Source organism: Nyctereutes procyonoides, unplaced genomic scaffold (assembly GCF_905146905.1).
Source record: "Nyctereutes procyonoides isolate TBG_1078 unplaced genomic scaffold, NYPRO_anot_genome, whole genome shotgun sequence".
Classification (NCBI taxonomy): Eukaryota; Metazoa; Chordata; class Mammalia; order Carnivora; family Canidae; genus Nyctereutes; species Nyctereutes procyonoides.
The window spans coordinates 23,094,246-23,116,323 of record NW_026575049.1 but is presented as its reverse complement, the minus strand read 5'-3'; the positions used below and the strand labels follow the sequence as shown (position 1 = coordinate 23,116,323).

General features: G+C 52.4%; 1 protein-coding gene across 2 annotated transcripts in view; it reads right to left on the bottom strand.

Annotated features, from left to right (window-relative positions):
• Positions 1 to 9,213, bottom strand: part of SCUBE1 (signal peptide, CUB domain and EGF like domain containing 1) — a 142,629-nt gene extending 133,416 nt beyond the window's left edge. For both annotated transcript variants that reach the window (XM_055328942.1, XM_055328943.1), the window contains exons 1-2: positions 9,079 to 9,213; positions 5,162 to 5,293 (exon numbers count right to left, since the gene is read on the bottom strand). In XM_055328942.1, the coding sequence (XP_055184917.1) occupies positions 5,162 to 5,293; positions 9,079 to 9,166 (220 nt within the window). In that variant the 5' untranslated portion in view covers positions 9,167 to 9,213. The remainder of the gene's footprint in view (positions 1 to 5,161; positions 5,294 to 9,078) is intronic.
• Positions 9,214 to 22,078: the final 12,865 nt, after the last annotated feature.

Here is a 22,078-nt window from a genome sequence, read left to right as displayed (position 1 = left end):
GACAGGTTTCATCTAAAGTGGAGCTTGCTGTCTGGAGGGGGCTGTGATCAATTACTGGTGTCTGCTCTGGCAAAATGTGGCAGCCTCTTTGCCAGCCCTTCAGTAGGTTCAGTGGAACAAAGAAGAGCCTTCGGTCACTTGTAATTTTTATTGCACATTCTTGGTAAATGGTCATTTGTGAATGGCACACATGTCAGTACATCTCTATGGGGATATGGACATATGCATATGGCTCATCTAAATAGTCTGTGAGCCAGAATAGCCCATTTCCCAGCCACTTAAGATCCTGGCAACTGTTGGAAAAAGACAAAGGTTCACCCTTTTTCATATACTGAACGGCATTATGATCATCAACATTAACATTATCATGAGCATCAAAACCATCACCATGATGATGATGATTAATCATCACCACCATCATCATTATTACCATCGTCATCACCAATATGGTCATCAGCATCCTCATCCTCATCCTCAACATCACCATCATCAACAGCAACATCCTCGTCCTCATCCTCAATATCACCACCATCACCATCATCACCATCATCACAAGAACAGCAGGTAAAGCTCACACAGTGTGTCCTACATACTGGGCTACGTTCAAATGCTTTATGCACATTACCTCATTTGGTGCTCATACCGTCTCTGTGAAGTAGACATTATTGTTACCTCTACTATATAAACAACAAATGGAGTCGAGTCACTTGGCCAGGCTACACAGGCAGGATTCAAACCCAAGACACCTGACTCCAAAGTCCATGCTTTAACCACTGCGCGCAACTGCATATTGACTGTCTATCCCTCTTCTCAGAGCAGAGAACCACAGGTAGCAATAGCCACTTGCAGAATGCAGTGTGAGAAGCAAGGCCCACCAAACCTGGACTCTGGTCCCAACTCAGGCTAGACCCTCACCTCCTCAGGCCTCCATTTTCCCATCTGTAAAACCAAGGAAGAGAATGAACATCTGGATGATCTCCAAGCTCCCTCAGGCCACCACTGCATGTGACCTGCCAGCCCCTCCAGGTTTCAAAGCCTCCAGAAATCTCTGCATGGTGCTCCTGGGGAAGCTGGTGGAGGGTCTGATGGCTCATGGGGAACACTCCAGCTGGCTCCACCAATTCTGACTGATGACTATTCTCAGGGGTAAGAAAACCTCAGGGCAAGTGGGACAGTGTCCACTCAGGTCCCCAGAAAACCCACTGGCACTCACAAAGGGTTTAGGGAGTGAGTGGCCAAATGGTCTCAGTTCTTGACCACTTGTCTCCATACTGTTACTAGGACAAGTCCATAGGGACCGACTTACCACCCATAGGACCCTGTTCATTAAAAATTTCTACTGATATATCATTTCAGCTCATGCAGGCCAACCCTGATCCAAAGACCCGTGAGGGGAAGGGCAAGGTTGCACCATCTGTATCACCTCCGAGGCAGGCGGCACTGAACCATTTTCAAAGGTCTTCACCATGGTTCAAGATGTCATTAAGTGAGTCTGTTCACACTGCCTCTCACCACCTGCAGCCACTGTGAGAGGAGGTGAGACCAGATGACGGAGATGGTGACAGTGACAGTAATGGCACTGTCGTCTGTGTCCTAAGCGCATCCTGTACACTGGGTGCCCATCGCGAGCCAGGCACTGTGACTGGCAGGCCTGCGGCTCACCACACTGCATTTCTTTCAGTCTTCAGGATGGCTTCTGATGGCGGGTATTTTCAGCCCATATAACTAAAGGGGAAACTGAGACTCAGGGGGGCAAATGAGCACCTAGACTTTCACATCGGAGGTGGGCTGCAACCCAGACTCCCATGTGGTGGCTAGGTCCGTTCTTGCTTTCCTCTCTCATGAGACAGGGTGACGATGATGCCACGACAAGAGCCGAGTCCTCACCTGGACCCAGCACTCCATGCTTCCCTGCCGCCTGCGCAGCCCCCCTGTGGGCAGCTTCAATCTCTGGGGCTCCTCATCTCATGGGAACTCCAGTCTGGGCAAATGAGAGCCAACTCAGACTAAACATTTTCTGCACACCCACACTCACGCCGGGCTCTGCCCCAGGAGTCGGGCATATGCGGACAAGCCTGAAAGGCAATCTAGGGGCTCCCTGTGGCCTCGAGTTTGATAGTTTCAGTGTGGTGGACCCCCATGCTGAGTCCATGGCCAACTCTCAATAAATGAGCTCATGGGTCAGCGGGAGAACAAGACGCATAATTATCATCCAAAGTCAGAAGTGCTATGAAGAGGGCGCCTGGGGGGCACGGTTGGTTAGACGTCTCATTCCTGGTTTCTGCTAAGGTTGTGATCTTGGTGTCATGAGCTCAAGCCCCACGTTGGGCTCTGCTCAGCAACAAGTCTGCTAGAGATTCTTTTTCTCTCTCTGCCCCTCCCGCTTATGCTCTCCCTCTAAAATAAATAAATAAATCTTAAAAAAAAAAAAAGTGCCCAGGCACTTTGGTGGCTCAGTCGGTTAAGTGTCTGACTCTTGGGCAGCCCAGGTGGCTCAGTGGTTTAGTGCTGTCATGGGCCCAGGGTGTGATCCTGGGTACATAGGATCGAGTCCCACATCGGGCTCCCTGCGTGGAGCCTGCTTCTCCCTCTGCCTGTGTCTGTGCCCCTCTCTGTGTGTCTCTCATAGGTAGATAAATAAAATCTTAAAAAAAAAAGTGTCTGACTCTTGGTTTCAGCTCAGATCTTGATCTCTAAGGGTCCCCTTTGAGCTCTGCACTCAGCATAGTCTGCCTGAAATTCTCTCTCCCTCTGCTCCTGCCGCGCCCAATAAATAAATAAATCTTTAAAAAAAATAGAAGCCCTGTGATGGAGAAAAATCCAGAAGCTTCTGAGATCAGAGTAGATACTTAATGTGGCTATGTGTGTGTATGTGTGTGTGTGTAATTGTGTAGAAGTGGAGGTGTCAAGGAAGGCTTCCCAGAGGAGGCAAATATAAAGCCTTATTAGGAATTAGCCAGGACACAAAGGGCGGAAAAGCAGCTCCTGGTAAGGGGAAGACCTGAGCTGGGGCTCAGAAACATGGAACAGCCTGGTGTGTGGATGTGTGGCTGGGACACAAGCATGATCCAGGGTTTTAGGAGGTGAGAGACAGAGGCAAGAGCCAGGCTAGAGAGACAGGGAGGGCCCTGGCAGTTCCAGAGGCACATTTACAAGCCTCCTCTTCTGTCATCCTTAACTGAGCCAGTGAGTCTGACTCCCAACTGGGCTCAAACAGAGTGGAGCTAAAGCTGAACTCTGAAGGATTTCAGGGAAACTGGCAGGAGACAAAGTCCCCAGGTCTGGGGACAGCAGGAGGGGAACCTAAGGAGCTGGGCTAGAGGAGGAGCAGATTGGGTCAGTGGCTTAAACAAGCAGAGAAAAAGGGTTGCCCTCGGCCCTCCCTTGCCTGAGCACTGGGCCTGGAGCAGGAGCAGAGGGTCAGAAAGTGGTCACGTAGAGCCTCACATGTGCCACTTGGAACCTCCAGGCCCTGCAAGCAGGGGGGGCCAGCCCGGGCCACCAGGCTTCTTGCTCATGACCTGCTCTGCCTGTCTCCAGCCTGGCCTCCTTCCAGAGGTCTGTGGGTAGGCACCAGCTCGCCACTCAGGCTTCTGGGCCCTAAGCAAGGCCAGAGATGTGGCCAAACCAGGCATGATCTGGAATATTGCCATTTGCCCGGCACTCAGCCTTAAGTAGACACCCAACAAGTGAGACGGATGAATAATGTCAGCATTCCAAGGAGGCAAGGCTGCATCTCCCACAAAGCTCCAGCTCCTGCAAAGCCTTATACAGAAGGGACAGGCACCCATCTTACTCATATGGGTTGCTTTTTTTTTTTTAAGATTTTATTTATTTATTTGAGAGAGAGAGAGAAAGCACAAGAAGAGTGGGGGTATAGGGAGAAGAAGTAGAAGACTCCCCGCTGAGCAGGGAGCCCAGTGTGAGGCTCCATCACAGGACCCTGGGATCCTGACCTGAGCCAAAGGCAGACACTCAAAAGACTGAGCCACCCAGGCGCCCCGTGGGTCACTTTCCTACTACGAATGTCATGCTTTGCAGAAGTAAGCTGGCAGGGCTTGGGGAAAAGAAAATGAGATGCTAGGGAGCCATGGAGTGGGAATCCAGAGACCTGGGGTTTAGTACTCGCCATGCTCTGTGGGACCTGGGGGCTTGTTTCTCTCTGGGCCACAGCTTTCCTCATCTGTAAAGTGGGGACAGACAGGGAAGATTTGGATCAAGGATTCTCATCTGGGTGTATATGTGGGTCATGGAGAGAGCTGTTCCCAGTTCCCTAACGATGGGCTGCCCCAGAACCACACAGAATGGCTACACAGACCCTCCCTGACATGACAGATGCTCCCATGAGTTCCAACCGGTTTGGAGAGTCCTGGCTCCAAAGTCAGCCAAGGCTGCTTGTTTGTCTCTGACATTCAGCATGCAGGGGAGGCAGTTTCCAGTGCCAGGCAATCAAACTGATACCCCAGGTGCAGGAAAGAAAGGTTGGACAGATAGATGGACACAGCACAGATCTATGTCTTTGCCCGAGCTCTCATACCTGAGCCAGCCCACAAATACTGTGGCTGGCTACTAAGCAGGTCCCTTGGGGAAGCTACAGGCCACATGGGGTGGTTTTGCTGGTTATGAAGTTAGGAACCTGGTGGGGGGTTATCCCAGGCCTTTACCCCACACATAGTCAGGGACAGAAGGATGAACATATCATTCAGTACCTCATCTTATTTTTTTTTTAATTTTTTTTTATTTTTTTATGATAGTCACAGAGAGAGAGAGAGAGGCAGAGACACAGGCAGAGGGAGAAGCAGGCTCCATGCACCGGGAGCCTGACGTGGGACTCGATCCCGGGTCTCCAGGATCGCGCCCTGGGCCAAAGGCAGGCGCCAAACCGCTGCGCCACCCAGGGATCCCCAAAAGCAGAAGTTTCAAGTCCAGGGTGAGTTAAGTACCCCAGGACTCCAAACTCCTCCCTCCAGGGAAGCAGCTCAAGTTCCCAAGAAGCCTATGGCCTCCCTCCCAAGGCCAAGTGAGGCCTGTGCTGCTGGCACCGGGGGGGTGGGGGTGCTGGAGACTCAGCCCCTGCTGGCACACCACCGGGCGGGTATCAGCCACACATGGTAGCCATGGCAGCCACAGGGTCTGGCCAGGAGGGTTGGGCTGGGCTTACCTTCACACTGCCTGCCTTCCCCTTTATAGCCCGGCTTGCAGAGGCATTTGTAGGACTTGGGCGTGTTCTGGCAGATGGCATCAATGTGGCAGTCATCTGTGCCCTCCGAGCACTCATCCACGTCGACTGGCCCTGTGGGGGTGGGGGAAACAACTGGTGAGGTGTGGCCTGGGTGGCAGGTAGTGATGGCTGGGGACAGGGAGCTCCTTCTGCCCCCCCCCCCCACCTTCCATTGATTGCTGGGGTAATCAATAGTAATAGCCAGCATACAACAATCTGGCATGACGAGTGGTGACTGGCAGCATTTGGGGGGCAGCTACTCTGTGCCAGATGCAATGCTACCTAAATGCTGGCTCCCATTTATTTTCATGACAGTCCCATTAAGTCAATCTATTACTCCTGCTGGAAAGATGACAAAACCAAGGCTTAGGAGCACTGCCAGGAAAGCCTCTCTGTATGTTTTGCTCTCCTCACAAGCACCACTCCATCCCTCCTCCACTCTCCTTATTCTAGAATTCAGAGCCAGAAGAGCTTTGGAGGAATTTAAAGCTATCTCCTTCGGGTTATGGGGCCGGGGCGGGGGGAGGAGGGAACCAAGCCTAGAATGGAGCGGTGAGTAGAGGCCAACAGGGGAACCACACCCTCAGTGGGGCAGACCTGGCTCACCCATGGTTCTGACCTCCCCATCTTCTCTCCTCTCCACCTCGGAAAACTAGGACCTGGTTCTGAGATCCCAACTTCCAAATTCAAGTTCAGTCTATGTTTTGAAGGCTCCTGGCACTCCCCACCTCCCACCCCAACATACACATAATACACCTTCGGGCTGGAATAGCTGTTGGCCAAAGTAATGCACAATAGGTTCTGTGTATCTGGCTCTACACCCATCTCATTCTCTCTCTCTCTCTCTCTCTCTCTCTCTCTCTCTCTCTCTCTCTCATACATAGCACAGAGCTCAAACAGGAAAAAGGACCCTCAGGACACAGGATAGCACAGCCAGAAGAACCTTAGTTATAATATGGGTTACAGATGAGAAAATTGAGGCCCAGAGAGGTCTGTTGTAGATCAGTAGTAGTTTATTAGGGGTAGAGACTGGAGCTCAGATCCAGAGCTTTCTATGTGCCATGTTACTTCCAGTTGGCCATAAATAAGATCCAGATGGATGACAGACAGATAGAAGGACCCAGCAAGGCAGCACCAGGAACCCATTTTTTTTTAAGTATATGTGCTGCCAGAGCAAGCACACACCAGGAACCCTCAGCAGCCACCCCAAGGGCAATAACCCAGGGGCAGGCCTGGGGAAGTCCAGGAGTGACCTTCTCTCTTCATGACTCCAGCCTTACTCTAGACTATTTGGTTCTCCAGACTGTCTGTTCTGAATTACTCCCCTGGCTGGCACCGGGGTTCTAAATCTGTGAGGGCCTCTTTAAGGGAACAAGGCTCCCTTCAGCATCTGCCTTTGGCCCAGGGTGCGGTCCTGGAGACCCAGGATCGAGTCCCACGTTGGGCTCCTGGTGCATGGAGCCTGCTTCTCCCTCTGCCTCTCTCTCTCTATCTCTCTCTCTGTGTGACTATCATAAAAAAAAAAAAAAAGGAACAAGGCTCCCCTCTAAGTCCCTAAGACTCCAGCCCCTCAAAGGAAGAGAGGTATCAACAGGAAGCACAACAGCAACACGTCCCCACACATGCACGCATGCACACACATGCACACACAGCAGGTGGTGTCACTCTTCAGGGTGGTTGTATCTGGTCAGGTCAGCAGCCCATCCTCTACAGCTACCCAAAGGAACAGGAGCAAGGGGGCCAGAGCCAGCCCTCAAATGGCCAGGGGTCAGCAGGAACATCAGGCCAGCAGAACATCCCCTTCTGTGGACTTGAGAACAACTGGACCCCCCCACCCCCCGCAGGGGTAGCAAAGCCTTGAGGGCAGGAAGCTAGAGGCCAGGGAGGGCCAATCTGCATCCTTCCAGTGGGGAGGCCCGGGGGCCACTTCTGAGATAGGACCAGCAGGGGGAATGCACTAGGGATGCACATCCCAAGGGTCAGTGCACAGAAATGAGGGGAGGGATACTGCCTGGGGTCCTGGAGCCCCTTTTGCACCATATCCCTAATCTCTGACCTAGGCAGGTATCCTATGGGGAGGGAAATGGATGAATGTTAGCCAAGGGGCTGCTGTGTGAGGGGGTGTGGGACACCTCCCAGCACATCTTCTAAACATGTCTTTACATCTTTACTTGAGAGCTCGGGAGAGGGAGGGGAGCCACAGGTCATTTGTGCCCATGGCTGGCCTTGCTCTCTGCCCAGGGCTGGGGACCCCCTACAGAGGGCAGCCCAGCCCTCCAGTCATGTCCCCGGAGCTTGCTTTGACTTTGGTTTATTTCACAGCACAAGGCTTTCAGGGGGTGGGACACAGAGACCGACACAGAGGAGGGATAGAGAAGTGGAGAGAGGCACATACAGAAACAGCCAAACAGGGGTGAGGGATCCTAAGGTCCAAGAGAAACACCTACAGATGCGGTGGGGGCTGTGGGCTACAGGACCCAGCTTCCTCGGCCTCCAACTGCCGAAGAACAGTTTAAATGGCCTGGCATTCTCATTCAGGGTGTGACTCCCAGGAATAGATTCCGGTGCCACCAAACACAGACTTCAGGGAGCCCAGCATGGAAGCTGGGGCGGGCGGGGTGGGGGGGTGTCCAGAGAAAGCCAAGGAGAGCAGAGCAGAAGCAGGCAGGTCACCCCCCCCACACACACACATACCCTCTTAGGGGAGAGAGGGAGGAAGCTCTTCAAAGCTGTGGGACTGTGCTTTCAACCTTGTGAGAGCACCCCTTCCAGACAGCCAGAGAGTGGGAGGGGAAGGAGTAGGTGCTGGGGAGCTCCCTGTGAAATCCTGGGGCCCCTGGCTGCTCTGCTAGCCTCTGCTGCCTGCCCCGACCCATGGCTGAATGCTCTGGATCCCAAATCCCTGATCCTCCTTCAGCGCCTTCTGCCCCCCCTCTCCTGGGCCTCCTGCCCTGTGTCCCAAGTCTGGTCTCCCCTCACTCTGGTTCCCAACCATCTCCTTCCCTCTGTGTCAAGTCTTTCTGTCCCCTTTCCTCAATTCCTGTCTGACGCGTCTGGTGTCTGCCCTTCGCTTGCCAGCTATGTCCCCCTTCTGTCTTTCCCCTCTGTCTGTCTTGCTCCCCCCCCCCCCCAGTCCTCTGGTCTCTTTCTCTGCTGTTCCTCGCCTCCATCTCTCCTCTCTTCCTTCCCATCCCTTAGCACGTCCTTCACATCTCCCTTTATCTTCTTCTCCTCCCAGCGGCCCATTTGCCTCCTTCTGTCCCTTGGGGTTCCTCCTTCCCTCCGGTCTCCTCGTCTCCTCCCTACTCTCGCGTCTGTCTTTCTCTGGGATTCTTTCCGTGTCCTTTTGTGTGTTCCCTCCGTGCCTCCTTCTGTCCGTCCGTCCCTCCATCCACCATCCCCTTCATCCCCTTTCCCTCTAGGTCAGGCCTTCGCCCCCCTCCCCCGCTCACCTCCCCCCGGTCTCCCCTCCGGGCCTCCTTCGGCCCGCGCGCCCCTCTCCCCTGGGGGAGCGCCCGTCGGGCTCCGGGGTCCCCACTCCCGCCCGCCCGCTCCCCTCCGCCGGCCGTCGCGCTCTCTTTCTTCCTCCCGCCTCGCCCTCCCTCCCCGGGGCCCCAGCCCGTCCCGCCCCCGCGGCGGCCCCGCGGGGAGCCCGGAGCCCCCGGCCGCCCGGCTTCGGGGAGGGGGCGCCCGGCGGCGGCCGCAGAAGTTACTTTGCAAAGAGGCGGGGCGGGCGCGGGGCTGCGCGGGCTGCAGCCCCCTCGACGGCGCGGGCCGGACCCCCCACCCCGGGCCCCCCCACCCCGGAGCCCGCCGCCCGCCGCCCGCCGCCCGCCGCCCGCCGCCCCCGGGCTTACCTGGGAGCCCGCTGCCCCCCGCCAGCCGCCCGCGCGCGCCCAGGGCGAGCAGCACGCACAAGTGCCAGCGCACGGCCGCCGCGCCCATGCTCGCTGCGAGCCTCGCCGGGCCGGCCGGGCGTGCGGGCGTGCGGGGCGCGGGGACCCCTCCGACCCGCCGCTCGCCGAGCGCTCCTGGCTGCTGGCTCCTCGGCCACCGCTCGGGCTCCCAGCCTCCCAGCCGGCGCGGCTGACGAGCTGACAGCCGCGTTCTCATTGGCCCGCGCCTGCAGGGGGCGGGGCTCCGCGCGCCGCCGGCCAATGGGCGCCGGCCCCCCCGCGGGGGCGGGGCGGGCGTCCGGGGCGTCGGGGGCGCCCCCTCCCCTCGGGGCGGGCGGCAGGTTGCGAGGTGGGGGCCGGGGCGCCTGCTGCGGCCGCGGGCTGCACCGTCTCCGCTCGGCTGCGGCTCGCTCCGAGGCTGCTCCCTCCCTCGACCCCCGCGCCCACCCCAGTGCCCCCGTCGTCGAGGGCGACCGCCCCTGGGGGGGCAGCGCTCCCACCGCCCCCGCCCCGGCTCGCACGCTCCGGGGAGAGGAGGGAGCCTGCCCACCCGCCCTCGGAGGTCGAGACAGGCCCGGAGACATCCACTTGGAGCCAAAGAAATGGAACCGCTCAAAGCAGAAGTGTGCCCTCATGCAGCCGGTAAATGCTTGTTGAGGCCCTACTGTGTGCCCAGCGGGGCGATGCAGCGGTGGACGGGCCAGAAAAGAAGAGATCATGGGGATGGATTAAAAACAGAAGTTCAGGGGATCCCCGGGTGGCTCAGTGGTCTAGCGCCTGCCTCTGGCTTAGGGCGTGACCCCCGAGTCCCGGGACTGAGACTCGCATCGGGCTCCCTGCATGGAGCCTGCTTCTTCTCTGCCTGTGTCTCTGCCTCTCTCTGTATGTCTCTCATTAATAAATAAATAAAATCTTTAATTAAAAAATAAAAAACAGAAATTCAAAACAAATGAACTTTTTTTTACCACTCCCCAAAAGACAATGGCTCTTAAGTGTGCTTGTCAGAGGACAGCCCCAGGATGGCATCTATCTGGAAAGCTCCCTGAGGGACGATGCCACTTCGCAGTCAGTCCTGGCCAGGGCAGCCCACCTGCCGGCTGACCTCTTAGCCAGCCAAGTTCGATGCCCTGAGTATTCAGGGCCGGGGGCTCCGCAGGACAGCACCAGGTAGGCAGGTGATGGGCTGGGGGCTGGAGGAGCATCACAGTCCTTCCACCCCAGCGCTGCTCTGGCCTGGCCTGGGATCTACACCTGACACCAGTTGGTCTTTGGGCCTGGACCCAGACCCCTGCCCGGGAGGCACAGCTGGAAATAAATGGCCCCTCTCAGCCCCAGGCAGGACGCTTTAAGGAAAGAAAGTTCAGCAAACCCCAAGGCCCATCTCCTTGACAACCACCAATAAGAGCTCCTTTTTTCTTCTCCTGCGCTCCAGGCCTAACTCAAAGACAAGACTTTCCTCTTTTTGTCCCTTCTGCCCGCCTGGGTCTGCGCCTAGCTTTCCTTTCCACCCCAGCTCCCTTCCCTGCCCCCAACACACACACACACACACACACACACACACACACACACACACTCCCTTCCCAACACACCCCATCAGGCACACAGACACATGCTCTCACACTCCCCCCAATACACCCTCAGGCATACAGACACATGCTCTCACACACACACCCCCAACACACACCCTCAGGCATACAGACACATGCTCACACATACACACACACAGTCATACACATCCTCACAGATGCACATTCCTGCACACACACTCACATGGCCTTCTGTAGAAAATCACTGCAGTTCTGGAAAGTTAAATCTGTGTCCAGCCACCCATACTCCCAATCTGACTTCATATCACAAGTAACTCGTGGCACTGGCCTAGTGGCTGAGGCAGAGGGTCCCCAACGTGGTGTACCAGCTATGGCTGTCCAGGAAGAAGAGGCAAAGGAGGTACTACTCTCGGATTCCTCTAAGCCTTAGCCTCATCACTTCAGACATTTCCTTCTAGCTGGTAGCTTAATTTGGGAGACCCTCTCCCTTATCTTATAGGCTTTATTTTGTCCTCCTCCCAATTGTGTGGTTTTGGGTTTCGGGGGGAGAAATCTCACTTAGAAACACACATTATCCTGCCCATCAGTAGCAAGGGCAAGCAATGTGAGTTTGAGGGTGAGATCCTTTTGGAGGGCTCCACCTGACTAGAAACAATGTTTTTTTAAGTGCCTGTGCATTGGGGGCACCTCACACCTGGCCAGGTGCCTCCCAAGCTTGATGGCAGCAGGCTCTGTGCCTCTTGATCAAGGGGAGAATGGGCACAGGGTGACAGCTTTTCTCAGACTGTGGTCCCCACAATCTGGGGACCGCTCTCACTCATACTAAGTTCTTGTCCCCAGCCTGCCCCCAGGAAGGTGTGCAGATGGACAAAACATTGTTCCTTTCAGGAAGACATCGTGGTCTGTGCAGAGGAGCCAGGGAACAGGAGACAGGGTGGGATGGGGACAGATGGAGAAAGGACACACTTGTAAGTTCCCACAAATGCATGAAAGGTGGTGGCAGAGAAACAGGTGGTTACTTCTGCTCCTGGGGTGGTCAGGGAAGCATCCTAGATGCCAGAGTTGGGCACAAAGTATAAGAAGGAGATTTTCCTGATGCTCAAGAGAATGTGCTGAGGTCCACTGAAGAAGGTGAGGATCAAGGGGTCAATGTCCTCGAAGTACCTTAAAAACTGTAAAGCACTGGGCATGTGGGATGGTGACATGGTGGAAAACTGCCCACAGAGATGGTGGCATCTGTGAGGCGGGCCTGCCTGGTGGGGTGAGAACATGTATGCCTGGACTCCAGCAAGGGGTACCTCAGAGCTTCTGGAAACAGTCAGGAGACTGGAGGCTCAGGGATGACTCCCACTGTCATTTTGGGAGGGAACACTTCATGGTTGCCCATCACCTTCCAAGCAAGCCCGGAATGCTTTGTGTAGCTAACAAGGCACCCACGGCAGTGCCAGCCTCATGTCACCACGGGAGAGCAGGGCCCCAGAGACATCCTGTTCCCACACCCCTTGGCCTTCACCTTTGTGCCTCCCTTTGCCAGGAGCACCCTTCATGTCCTTCTTCACAAAGCTCCCCCCTTCTCCTCTGCCTACACCCTCAACTCCTGTCCTGTAGCCAGGCGTAGGGCCTCCTCTGGGTGCCCCCACACCTGGGGGCTGCCCCAGCAGAGTCTGGCTCACCTTGGGCTTCCCGTCTGCCTCTTCCCAAACTGGGGGTTCCTGAAGGTGGGGCTCACACCCCATCTGCATCCAGGGCCACAGCTCCCAGCTGGGGCCTAAAAAATGATTGTTGAATGAACAAACATAGAAAGAAGACAGACATCACTTAACTAAGAATTCACACCACTCCAGGGAGTGGGTCGAAATTCGTTGGCTATCTGGTGGGGTTTCGGGGAGTGAATCCAGCTGCCCACACCCTCCTGGCCCCATCCTCTCTGCCCTATGGGGTAGGCTGGCAGGACCGCCATCCTCTGGGGCCCTTTGGCTCCCCCTGGTGACGCCTCATAGAAGTCCCAGGAAGAGAGGAGGCCGAGGAGCCTTCCTTTCAGCACACACAGCCTCTACGCCCTGGGTGTTCCTACTGACCCCAGTCCTCAGCAAAAGAATACCTTACTTTATTATTATTTTTTAAGAGTATTTATTTATTTATTTGACAGAGAGCTGAGCAAGTGAGAACACAAGTAAGGGAGAGGCGGCAGGGGGAGAGGGCCTGAAGGAGAGGGAGAAGCTGCTGCAGGAGGAGCCAGATGCGAGCCTCCCTCCCCGGACCCCGGGATCATGACGTGAGCTGAAGGCAGACACTTCACTGACTGAGCCACCCAGGCTCCCCAAGAATACCTTCCTTTAAAAAGAAAATTTCCTCGAGAAGAAGTCTCTCGATGAATCACAGTTGTGAAAGCTGTTTGAGAAAATAAAGTCCTCTACAAGCATAAAATGTCATTCCACAACTTTTAGAGGCTTTGTTTTCCTTCTTATTAAAAAATGGGGTTTCATAATAATCCCTGCTCGTGTTGCACACTTTTTTTTAATAGAGAGAGAGGGAGGAGCAGAGGGAGAGGGAGAGAAAGACTCTTAAGCAGGCTCCATGCCCAACGTAAAGCCCAATACAGGGCTCGATCTCACAACCCTGAGATCATGACCTGAGCTGGAATCAAGAGTCTGACTCTGACTAAGGCGCCCTTGTGTTGCACCCTTCTTTAGACCTTCAAGGAGAATCTTTCTTGCAATCCCTCCATGACCCTGGGCCCCACAGTTGGGTTTTTTGGTTCGAGCCCCCAGCTATTAAATGAGGGTCTCAGCCCCCAGGACCTTGGGCATCTCATTTCCAGGTCCAGAGACTCCTCTGAAATGACCCATCTGAGCTTGGGCACACAGCGTACATATCCTGACCTCCCTGCTGCCTCCTCTCCTACGTGTTACTAAAGCTACCATGTATATAGAGTCCCTGAGTACCTGGCACTGTGCTCAGACGTCCTGTGCTTTGTGTCATTTCATCCGAGAGGCCAACACTGTCATCGCCCCCACTCCAACACCTAAGAAAACAGAGATTCAGACCACTTGTCTGGGACCACAGAACTAGCAAACGGCAGAGGTAGGATCTGAACTGAGGTCTGCATGACTCCCGAAGACATGCTCTTAACCATTACCTGCTAGTAAAACCCTCTCAAAGGCTCGAAGGGCATTAGGGTTCCCCTCTCTGTAAGGCACAAAGTTTTACTTTTTTAGCTTTGATATTGAGAAAACTGGATTTTGCTTAGTGGCCAGACTGTAACAGTTTATAATTCGTGGGACTGATTTTAGGTACCAACCAATTTTATGTTCTCTCATCTTTCTAACAGGTGCAAAAATATTTTATCCCCATGTAGGATGGCAGTACCTCACTTTTTAAAATTAAGATTTTATTTATTCATGAGAGACACACAGAGAGAGGCAGAGACACAGGGAGAGGGAGAAGCAGGCTCCCTGCAGGGATCTCAATGTAGGACTTGATTCCAGGACCCTGGGTTCATGACCTGAGTCGAAGGCAGATGCTCAACCTCTGAGCCCCCCAGGTGCCCTGGCACCTCACTTTTGGGAGGGGGTTGTGTAGAAGTGGAAAGCGAGGGGTTGTATGACTCACTTGCACACTACACAGCCCATGCAAATGAATCCCAGAGGTAGCCCAGCCCACACTCCTCATTTTACAGGTAAAGAAACTGAGGCCCAGCCTCACAGACCTGCTGCCCCCCTCAGGCCCCTCTAATCCCCCTGGCCAGGTCATGTCCCCTCAGGACTCCCTGTCCCTGGAGTGGCACCTGTCTTCTCTCCTCACTGCCCACATCAAGTCCTGTCAGCTCTGTATTCGTGATCTCTCCTCACAATCCCTTCAGCCACTGGCTTTGTGGAGACAACACCAGCTCTCACCCAAGTGATCCCACAGAGGCTCAAACTCATCCCTCCAGGCTAGCTGGAATCAGCTCCCCAAAGGCCGACCTGACCTCCCCACTCCCTCCTTGCTGCCTACAGGATAACCTCTACCCAAGACCCCAGGAGATGGGGCCCTGCAGACCTGTTCATCCTCAACCCTCTGCCTGGTAGACTGTCATGCTTTCCCTCCATTCCATGCTACCTCACACCTCTGAGCCACAGCCTGTTCCCTTCCCTCCTCTACCAATGCCCTTCCTGACCCAGATGCCCCGTCCTCAGAGTTGCGCCGTTTGGCTCATGGCTTTGGAGAGTAAATCCAGCTACTCACTTTCTCCTGGCCATCTCCATCCTCTGTGCCCCATAGGGAAGCTGGTCAGACCACCATCCTCAGTGGCTCCGAGTGGGTGAGACCTGAGGCTCTTTGGCCCTCATGATCCCTCACATGGGTACTAGTTCAGCTTTGAGATCTGGAATTTATTGGTTGATAGATCTGTCTCCTCCTTAGGTCAAGATAAGCAGGTTAGTTAGACTTTGGTCTTCTAGTGTCCTTTCCGGACCCAAGACCCAACTGTGAACAGGTGACTCAGGATGGGCCAGTCCTTGTATCCCGTGCCCCCAGCCACATAATTGGTCTGGTCAAGGACTTGTGACTAAGCCAAGACAATCACAGTCCTTCTCTGGGAGTCTCTACATGGGCTGGTGGATGTGTCTACTTCCTATGTGGGGATGGAGCAGTAAGGATGGATGTCCAGCACTGCTGGTCACTGTGGTTCTGCCATGGGGTAGACAGCTGGCCTGAGAGAATGGATCCACCAGAGGAGAGAGATGAGGAGGGAAAGAGAAGAGAGAGAGAAGGAGAGGGGAGGGGAATGGAGGGACCCAACAGTGTTTGAGGCCCTGGTTGAGTCATCCCTTCTGCTCTTAAGACAATTATGTTGGTTTCTGTCTCTTGAAGCCAAAAGAGTCCTGCTTAATCAATGCATGGGGGTTGGAATGGACACCATTGACAAATGACACATCCAGGCCCTGTTCTGAACACTTGACATGTATTAATTCATGTAATTCCACAATCACCAGATGAGGTAAGGGCTATTATCTTCATTTGCTGGTGTGGAGTGTAGCCCAGAGAGGTTAAGTCACTTGCCCAAGGCCACACAGAAATGAATAAATGGATGAATGAATGAATGAATGAATGAATTAGTGAGTGGGAAATGTTGCCCTTGGTCACCCAGTCAATCAGAATCAGGATGAGAGGAAGCTGTGGGCTCCTGATTCCCTGTCCAGGGTTCCTTGGCCCTCCCTCTGACCTATAATCTTAGATGATCAGTGGTAGAGTAGAGGGAAGAGCAGGGCATTGGCAGATCAGGACCTGAATCCATGCTGTCGGTTACTTGCTGTGTGGCCTTGAGTAAGCCACAGCACCTCTCTGTGACTCAGAATCTTCATTGGCAAAACCAAGGATACCTACCTCACAGAGTAGGCTTGAGAAGCTCCTAAGATCACGCTCAAAGTCCCGGGTACAGAGTCGGTATTGAACACACAGTGGCCAGATAGTTCAGTCATTCAAAGGTTGCTTACTGAACACTTGCTTTGTGCCAGACACTGTTCTCGGTCTTGGGAACACAGCAGTGAGCAGGCCAGGCTGGATGCCAGCCCTCATGGAGCTCACCATCCGTGTGAAGGAGGCAGACAACAAGAAACCAGAAACCAGAAAAACCTAAGATAGTGATGAGGGCTATGCGGAGAGCTGAGGCCAGGTGGTGGAATACAGCTGACAGTGGGGTGGGTGCACTGTAGGCAGTCAGGGGGGCAGTCAGCGAAGCTCTTTCCCAGGAGCTGATATGAGGACCTAGATCTCAAAAAGAGCCACTATGTCAGGATGAGAAGTTTGTCTCAGAAAGTCATGGAGTGGACTTGATATTTAAATTCTCTTAGAATTTATTTAATTTAAAGATTTTATTTATTTATTCATGAGAGACACAGAGAGAGAGGCTCCCATGCAGGGAGCCCAATACAGGACTCGATCCTGAGTCTCCAGGATCACACCCTGAGCTGAAGGCAGATGCTTAACCGCTGAGCCAACCAGGCGTCCCAGGATTTTTTTTTTTTTTAAACTACAGTGGAGCTCCCTCTGAGTCCCTGACCAGGATGACCTGCCAGCAATATTTAAACAGCATTGTGGGAGAGGTGCAGGGTTGGGAATGCTTCAGATGCAGGCACAAGTGTGTTCTCACCACATGCCTGGCAAAGAGCTGATTTGCGCAGGAACAAACTTTTACCTAAAATTAACACTTTTTTTCATGTTAAGAGTTATATCTGTTCAATGCAGGAAAGACCCAGAGAGGATGATAATTAATCTTTTGCTCGATTCCTTTCAGTCCTTTTTCTGTGGGCATTTAAAAACATTTAAAAAACAAAATTAAAAAAAATAAAAATAAAAATAAAAAACAAAATTAAGATCATGTTACACATACAGCATATTTTTCCGACCCCTGTGTTTGTTTTAAAATTTTTTAAAAAATTATTTATTTATTCATGAGAGACAGAGAGAGAGAGAGAGAGAGAGAGAGAGAGAGAGAGGCAGAGACACAGGCAGAGGGAGAAGCAGGCTCCATGCAGGGAGCCCGATGTGGGACTCGATCCTGGGCCTCCAGGATCACGCCCTGGGCTGAAGGCAGACGCCCAACCACTGAGTCACCGGGCGTCCCTGTTTTAAATTTTTATTCAAATTATTTTTATACAGGCATACTTTACCTAAAAGAAAATGTGCCGGTTTAAGTGCATGGTTTGTTGAGTTAAAATTTTTTTTGTAGTGAAACATACATAACATAAAATTTACCATTTCGACCATTTTTAATTTTGCAGTTCAGTGTCATTAAGTGTATTTACCTTGTTCAACCCTCATCATCATCTATCTCCAGAACTTTTTCATCTTCTTCAAATCTGTCTCCATTAAACACTAACTTCCCATTCTGCCCTCTCCCTGGACTCCGACACCCACCACCTACTTTCTGTCTCTATGATTTTGGTCCCTTATGTAAGTGGAATCATTCAATACTGGTCCTTTTGTGTCTGGCATTTTTTACTTAGCATAAGTTTTCAAGATTCATCTGTATTGTATTATGATCAGAATTTAATTCCTTTTTAAGGCTGAATGATTTTTTTTTCCATATAGATAGCACATTTTGTTTACCTGTTCTTCTGTGGCTAGACATTTGGGATGTTTCTACCTTTGACTACCATGAATAATGCTGCTACGAACATAGATGTGCAAATATTGGTTTGGGTCCCTGTTTTCAGATCTTCCAGAGATTTACCTAGAAGTGGAATTGCTGGATCATATGTTAATGCTATGTTTAATTTTTGAGAAACTGCCAGAATATCCCACAGATGCTGCTCCATTCAGTGAGTTTTGATGAACGTACACACCTGTGTAATTTCCACCACAATCAAAATAAAGAACATTTACCACACTCCCCAAATCCCTACTTGCCCTTCCCATCGATTGCCCTAACCCCCTGACTCAGGCAACCCCACAGCTCTGATGTCTTTGACTATGGATTAGTCTCACCTGTTCTAGAACTTTGTAAAAATGGAATTGTGCACAGGAGGTACTCTCTCGTCAGACTTCTTTTGCTCAGCATGTTTTCTCAGTTTCATTCCACACACACAGGTTTACAACCTGTTGTCTCTCATTTCATCCAGAATCATGAGCATTAAAACTGGCTAAATAGTATTCTGTTGCAAGGATGCACCATAACATACTAGGCCGGTTTAAGCTGATTCCGATTGCTTGCTGTTATAAGCAACACTGAGTGGAGCATCCTTGTACCTAAGTCTTTGCCTGTGTCTCTGATCATCACTCTGAAATAAACCTGGAAGTGGAATAACTGGGTAGAAGGGAATCAACAGATTTTGTCTCCTTATATCTATTGCCAATTTACTTCTCAGAAAGGTGTTACCATGACCTGCCAATTTTCACCTCCTCAGTGTCTCTTGAACCTGTGGACCCCTCTCCATATCTTCAATCTCTTCTGTCCTTTGGGGTCACTGCCCAACACTCTTCCCTGGGCTGCTGCCCAAGATGCTACCTGCCTGAGCTGTAAGCAACTCTCAAAACCCAAGACCATACAGTTCTCCAAGGAAGCAGAACCATCAGGAAGCCTGGCAAGAGCCTCACCGCTGCGGAAAGAGTAGGATCCTTAATTCTAGGTACAGAGCGAAGACCCCATTGGTGAATTAGGGGATCACTAGTCCCCTTCTCTCCCTTCTGACAAGCAGTGCCCAGCAATGGTCTAGCAGAGGAGGCCCAGAGAGTAAGTATGTCTCTGGACTCCCCTCAAACATTTTCTTTGGGCTGATTGGTGGCAGCGGTGATATATGGTCAGGAGGCACTGATGCTGGTCAGCGACATCCCAGGGTGGGTCTCCTAGGGTCCAAAAAGAAGTCAAGGGCTCTCCATCCAGAGACCTACAGCTTTCCCACCCTCGGGGCTCTCACCCCAGTTGACTATTTAATGACAGGTGCTAGCCCTTCTCTGGTCCCAGACCTGGTCTAGTTCAATTCAAGAATGTCCCTAACACAAAGGAGGAGGGGCTTGTGTGACCACGATAAAGGTCTCCCACAACCACCCACGCCGGGCTGCAGATGGCTGCGACCGCCCATGTACAATGAGCCATTATGGCATTCTTGCCTGGCAGTCTTATCTCTCAGGAATGTTGGGGGAGTGAAGAAAATTGGTCTGAGAGGCCTTGACCAGGGGACCTGGGCTCTCTGGCTCTGCCCCCAAGGTCAGCTGAGCTCTTTGGTAACTAGTCTCACAGGGCAGGTCATGCTGATAGTGACAATGGGCGTTTGTGCAGGACTTTACAGCTTACCAGACTCATTCACACCCATCATCTTGTTTGATCCTCATAGTCAAAGGCTGAGATCAGGAGTTTCATAACCTCCATTTTGCAGATGGAGAAACTAAGTCCAAGAAAATTAAGTACCTGCCTCACTGCCACCGCCCCCAACCCCAAGCTGTGTTAGTCCCATCTAAATTGTTAGAAAAAAGAGCTACTCAGTTATGCTAGTGCTCAACAGAGATGGAGGAAGATGCCTTTCATTTGGAAAGAAAGGATGCCTGATGCTAGAGACACAGGAAGAGACGTGGCCTCTGCTCTGATCAGCTCTGGCTGGAGAGGGAGGCTCTGGCACATGAATGTTGCAGGAAGCAGCCAAGACTCCAGCCAGAGGGCCCTGCTTCCCAAATCCACCCTTGCTACTCTCTGCTATACTGTAGGTCTCTTGCAATGGGCCAATTGAACGGTTTTAGACCGGGATGGAAACAACTATGTAACTGACTGTGTGCCCTCAAGGAAATTCCTTAGCCTCTCTGAACTTCAGCTTCGCCATATGTGAAGCGGGAATAAAAAGCTCTCATCACGGGGGCCCAGTGAGGGAGAGACGGGATGACACATATAAAGTTCCTGGCATGGTTGTTGGCATACAGCTGGCACTCAATAAATACTAATATAAATTTTAGATAGGCTAGAGTGCCAAGAAACATATGTAAAGAAGAGTAGGGGGGGTGCCAATCTGGGTCGGATGAGGAGCATGGCTTGCAGATGAGGAGCACGGTTGCAAGTAACAGAATGTGAGTCTGGATAACTTACAGTACACGAGACCTATTGCAAGAAGGGGGGCACCTTTGAAAAATAAGCGGCGACCTAAAACACAGGCCTCAGAAGGAACAGGACAAGGCAGCTTAAGGGTTCAGGCAGTAGGAACTAGGGCCCTGCTCTCCAGCCCAGGATGAATTGGCTTCAGAGGTCTCTGCCTTTGTGTCAAGATTCAGGTTCCCAGGAGTGAGTCTAGAGGGTGAAGCTGGGGCCACGTGCCCAACTTGGGCACGGTGGGCTGGAAGCCTTGTCTGATGAACCCACCAGACTGCAGGCTGTAGGAGGCTGGGGAGTTTCCAAAGGGGCACCGCAGATATCTGCTCTAGGAGAGAAGTAAGGAGAAAAAAACCCAACCTGTGCTGAGAACCTACTGTGTGCCTCCAGGAGGGCTGTTTGGAGGAGGTGGCATTGATACTAGGCCTTGGACAGTGGGGAGAACGCTACCCATCAAGGGTGTCGGGAGAGGAAAAGGGAAGCTGTCTTCTTCCTCTCAAGAAGGACCTGCGGAAGAACGCCACCTCCTTTGAGCCTAGGGGACAGTGGCATTTTTGGCAGTCCATTTCTGGTCAAACCAGGGACTGGGCTTTACCTTCCTTTTTGGGTTTTTGGTGCTAGATAATCAGTCCAGTGAGATTGATTTCAATTCTTTCCAATTTCTTCCAGTGAGAAGAAAGTCACATCCTCAAACCACTACTATGAAATCACTGTGCTTTTGTTTGGGAGACGTTCTACCCACAGTTCTTGCTGAGCTGAGCAGAGCTGAGCTATGCTGAGCACTGTTCTTGGCACAGTTTCTGTCCTGCGGGACTTCAGACTCCAGTCAGGGACAGAAATAAGTAGATAGTTACCCCTGAGAGAGATACTTGGGGCTTGTCCAAGGGGCAGTTTTAAGGTAGAGGAGGGAGGTACCAAATCAGCAGGCCTGGTGGGATGGGGAAGAGGGCATGTGTGAGGGTAAAATTTCACCAAAGAGGTAATTCAGGTTCTGTAGGATGAATAGGAGTTTCGCAGGTGGCTGGTGACTGAAGAGCATTCCAAACGGAGGAACAGGTGCAAAACATCCTGAGAAACAGAGACAACTGCACATATTTCTGTAGGCATAGAGGCAAAGGCGTGGACAAGGAAGGCCACTCTGGTCTGATTTCATCCTGAAGGTTGTGGGGGGCTATGGGAGGGCTCTAGGCAAGGGAATGGCCTGGCAGATTTGTGTTCTGGAAAGATCCCTCTGGCCTGGGTAGGACGCTGTGAATAGGGTTAAGGCGTTTGTTTAACCCTATCCTGAGTCTTCTTTGCAGGTGGTTCTCTCTGAAAGCAAAAGCCCGCTACTCTGGGGAGTCCAGGGGCAGATCCACTTGGGAACTACCTCACTTTAATCACATCTTGTCTTCTTGGAGAACCGCCCTAGCTGTCAGCCTTTATTAAGGGCTCTAGGAGATCCTGCAGCAGAGATGTCCTATGCTTTTGCTTCATATTGATTTGACCACATTCCCTCACCTCCTTTATTTTAAACATAAGGCACCTATTAAGCTTCTTCGGGACATTTTTTAAAGAACAGCATAGGCCCTTTTTGACCACAAGGGTTTGAAAAACCTGGTTTCAAGTAAACTTTGGGGTCCTCACCACTGTGGACCTTGGAGCCTCTAGATCCCCAGTCGTTCTTTGCCTTTTGGCAACAGGAATCCAATCCAGGGGCTCCATTTTGAACCCAGAGGAAGGGCTAGGAAAATCTGGTAAAGGCTGGAGCTGGTCACCTTTCCAGCTGCTACCATTCACCAAATTCTCCATACCCCCAGCTGGTCACAACCTCACTTCCGTCCCTAAACACCCTTGCCACAAGGTGTGACTATCTCCA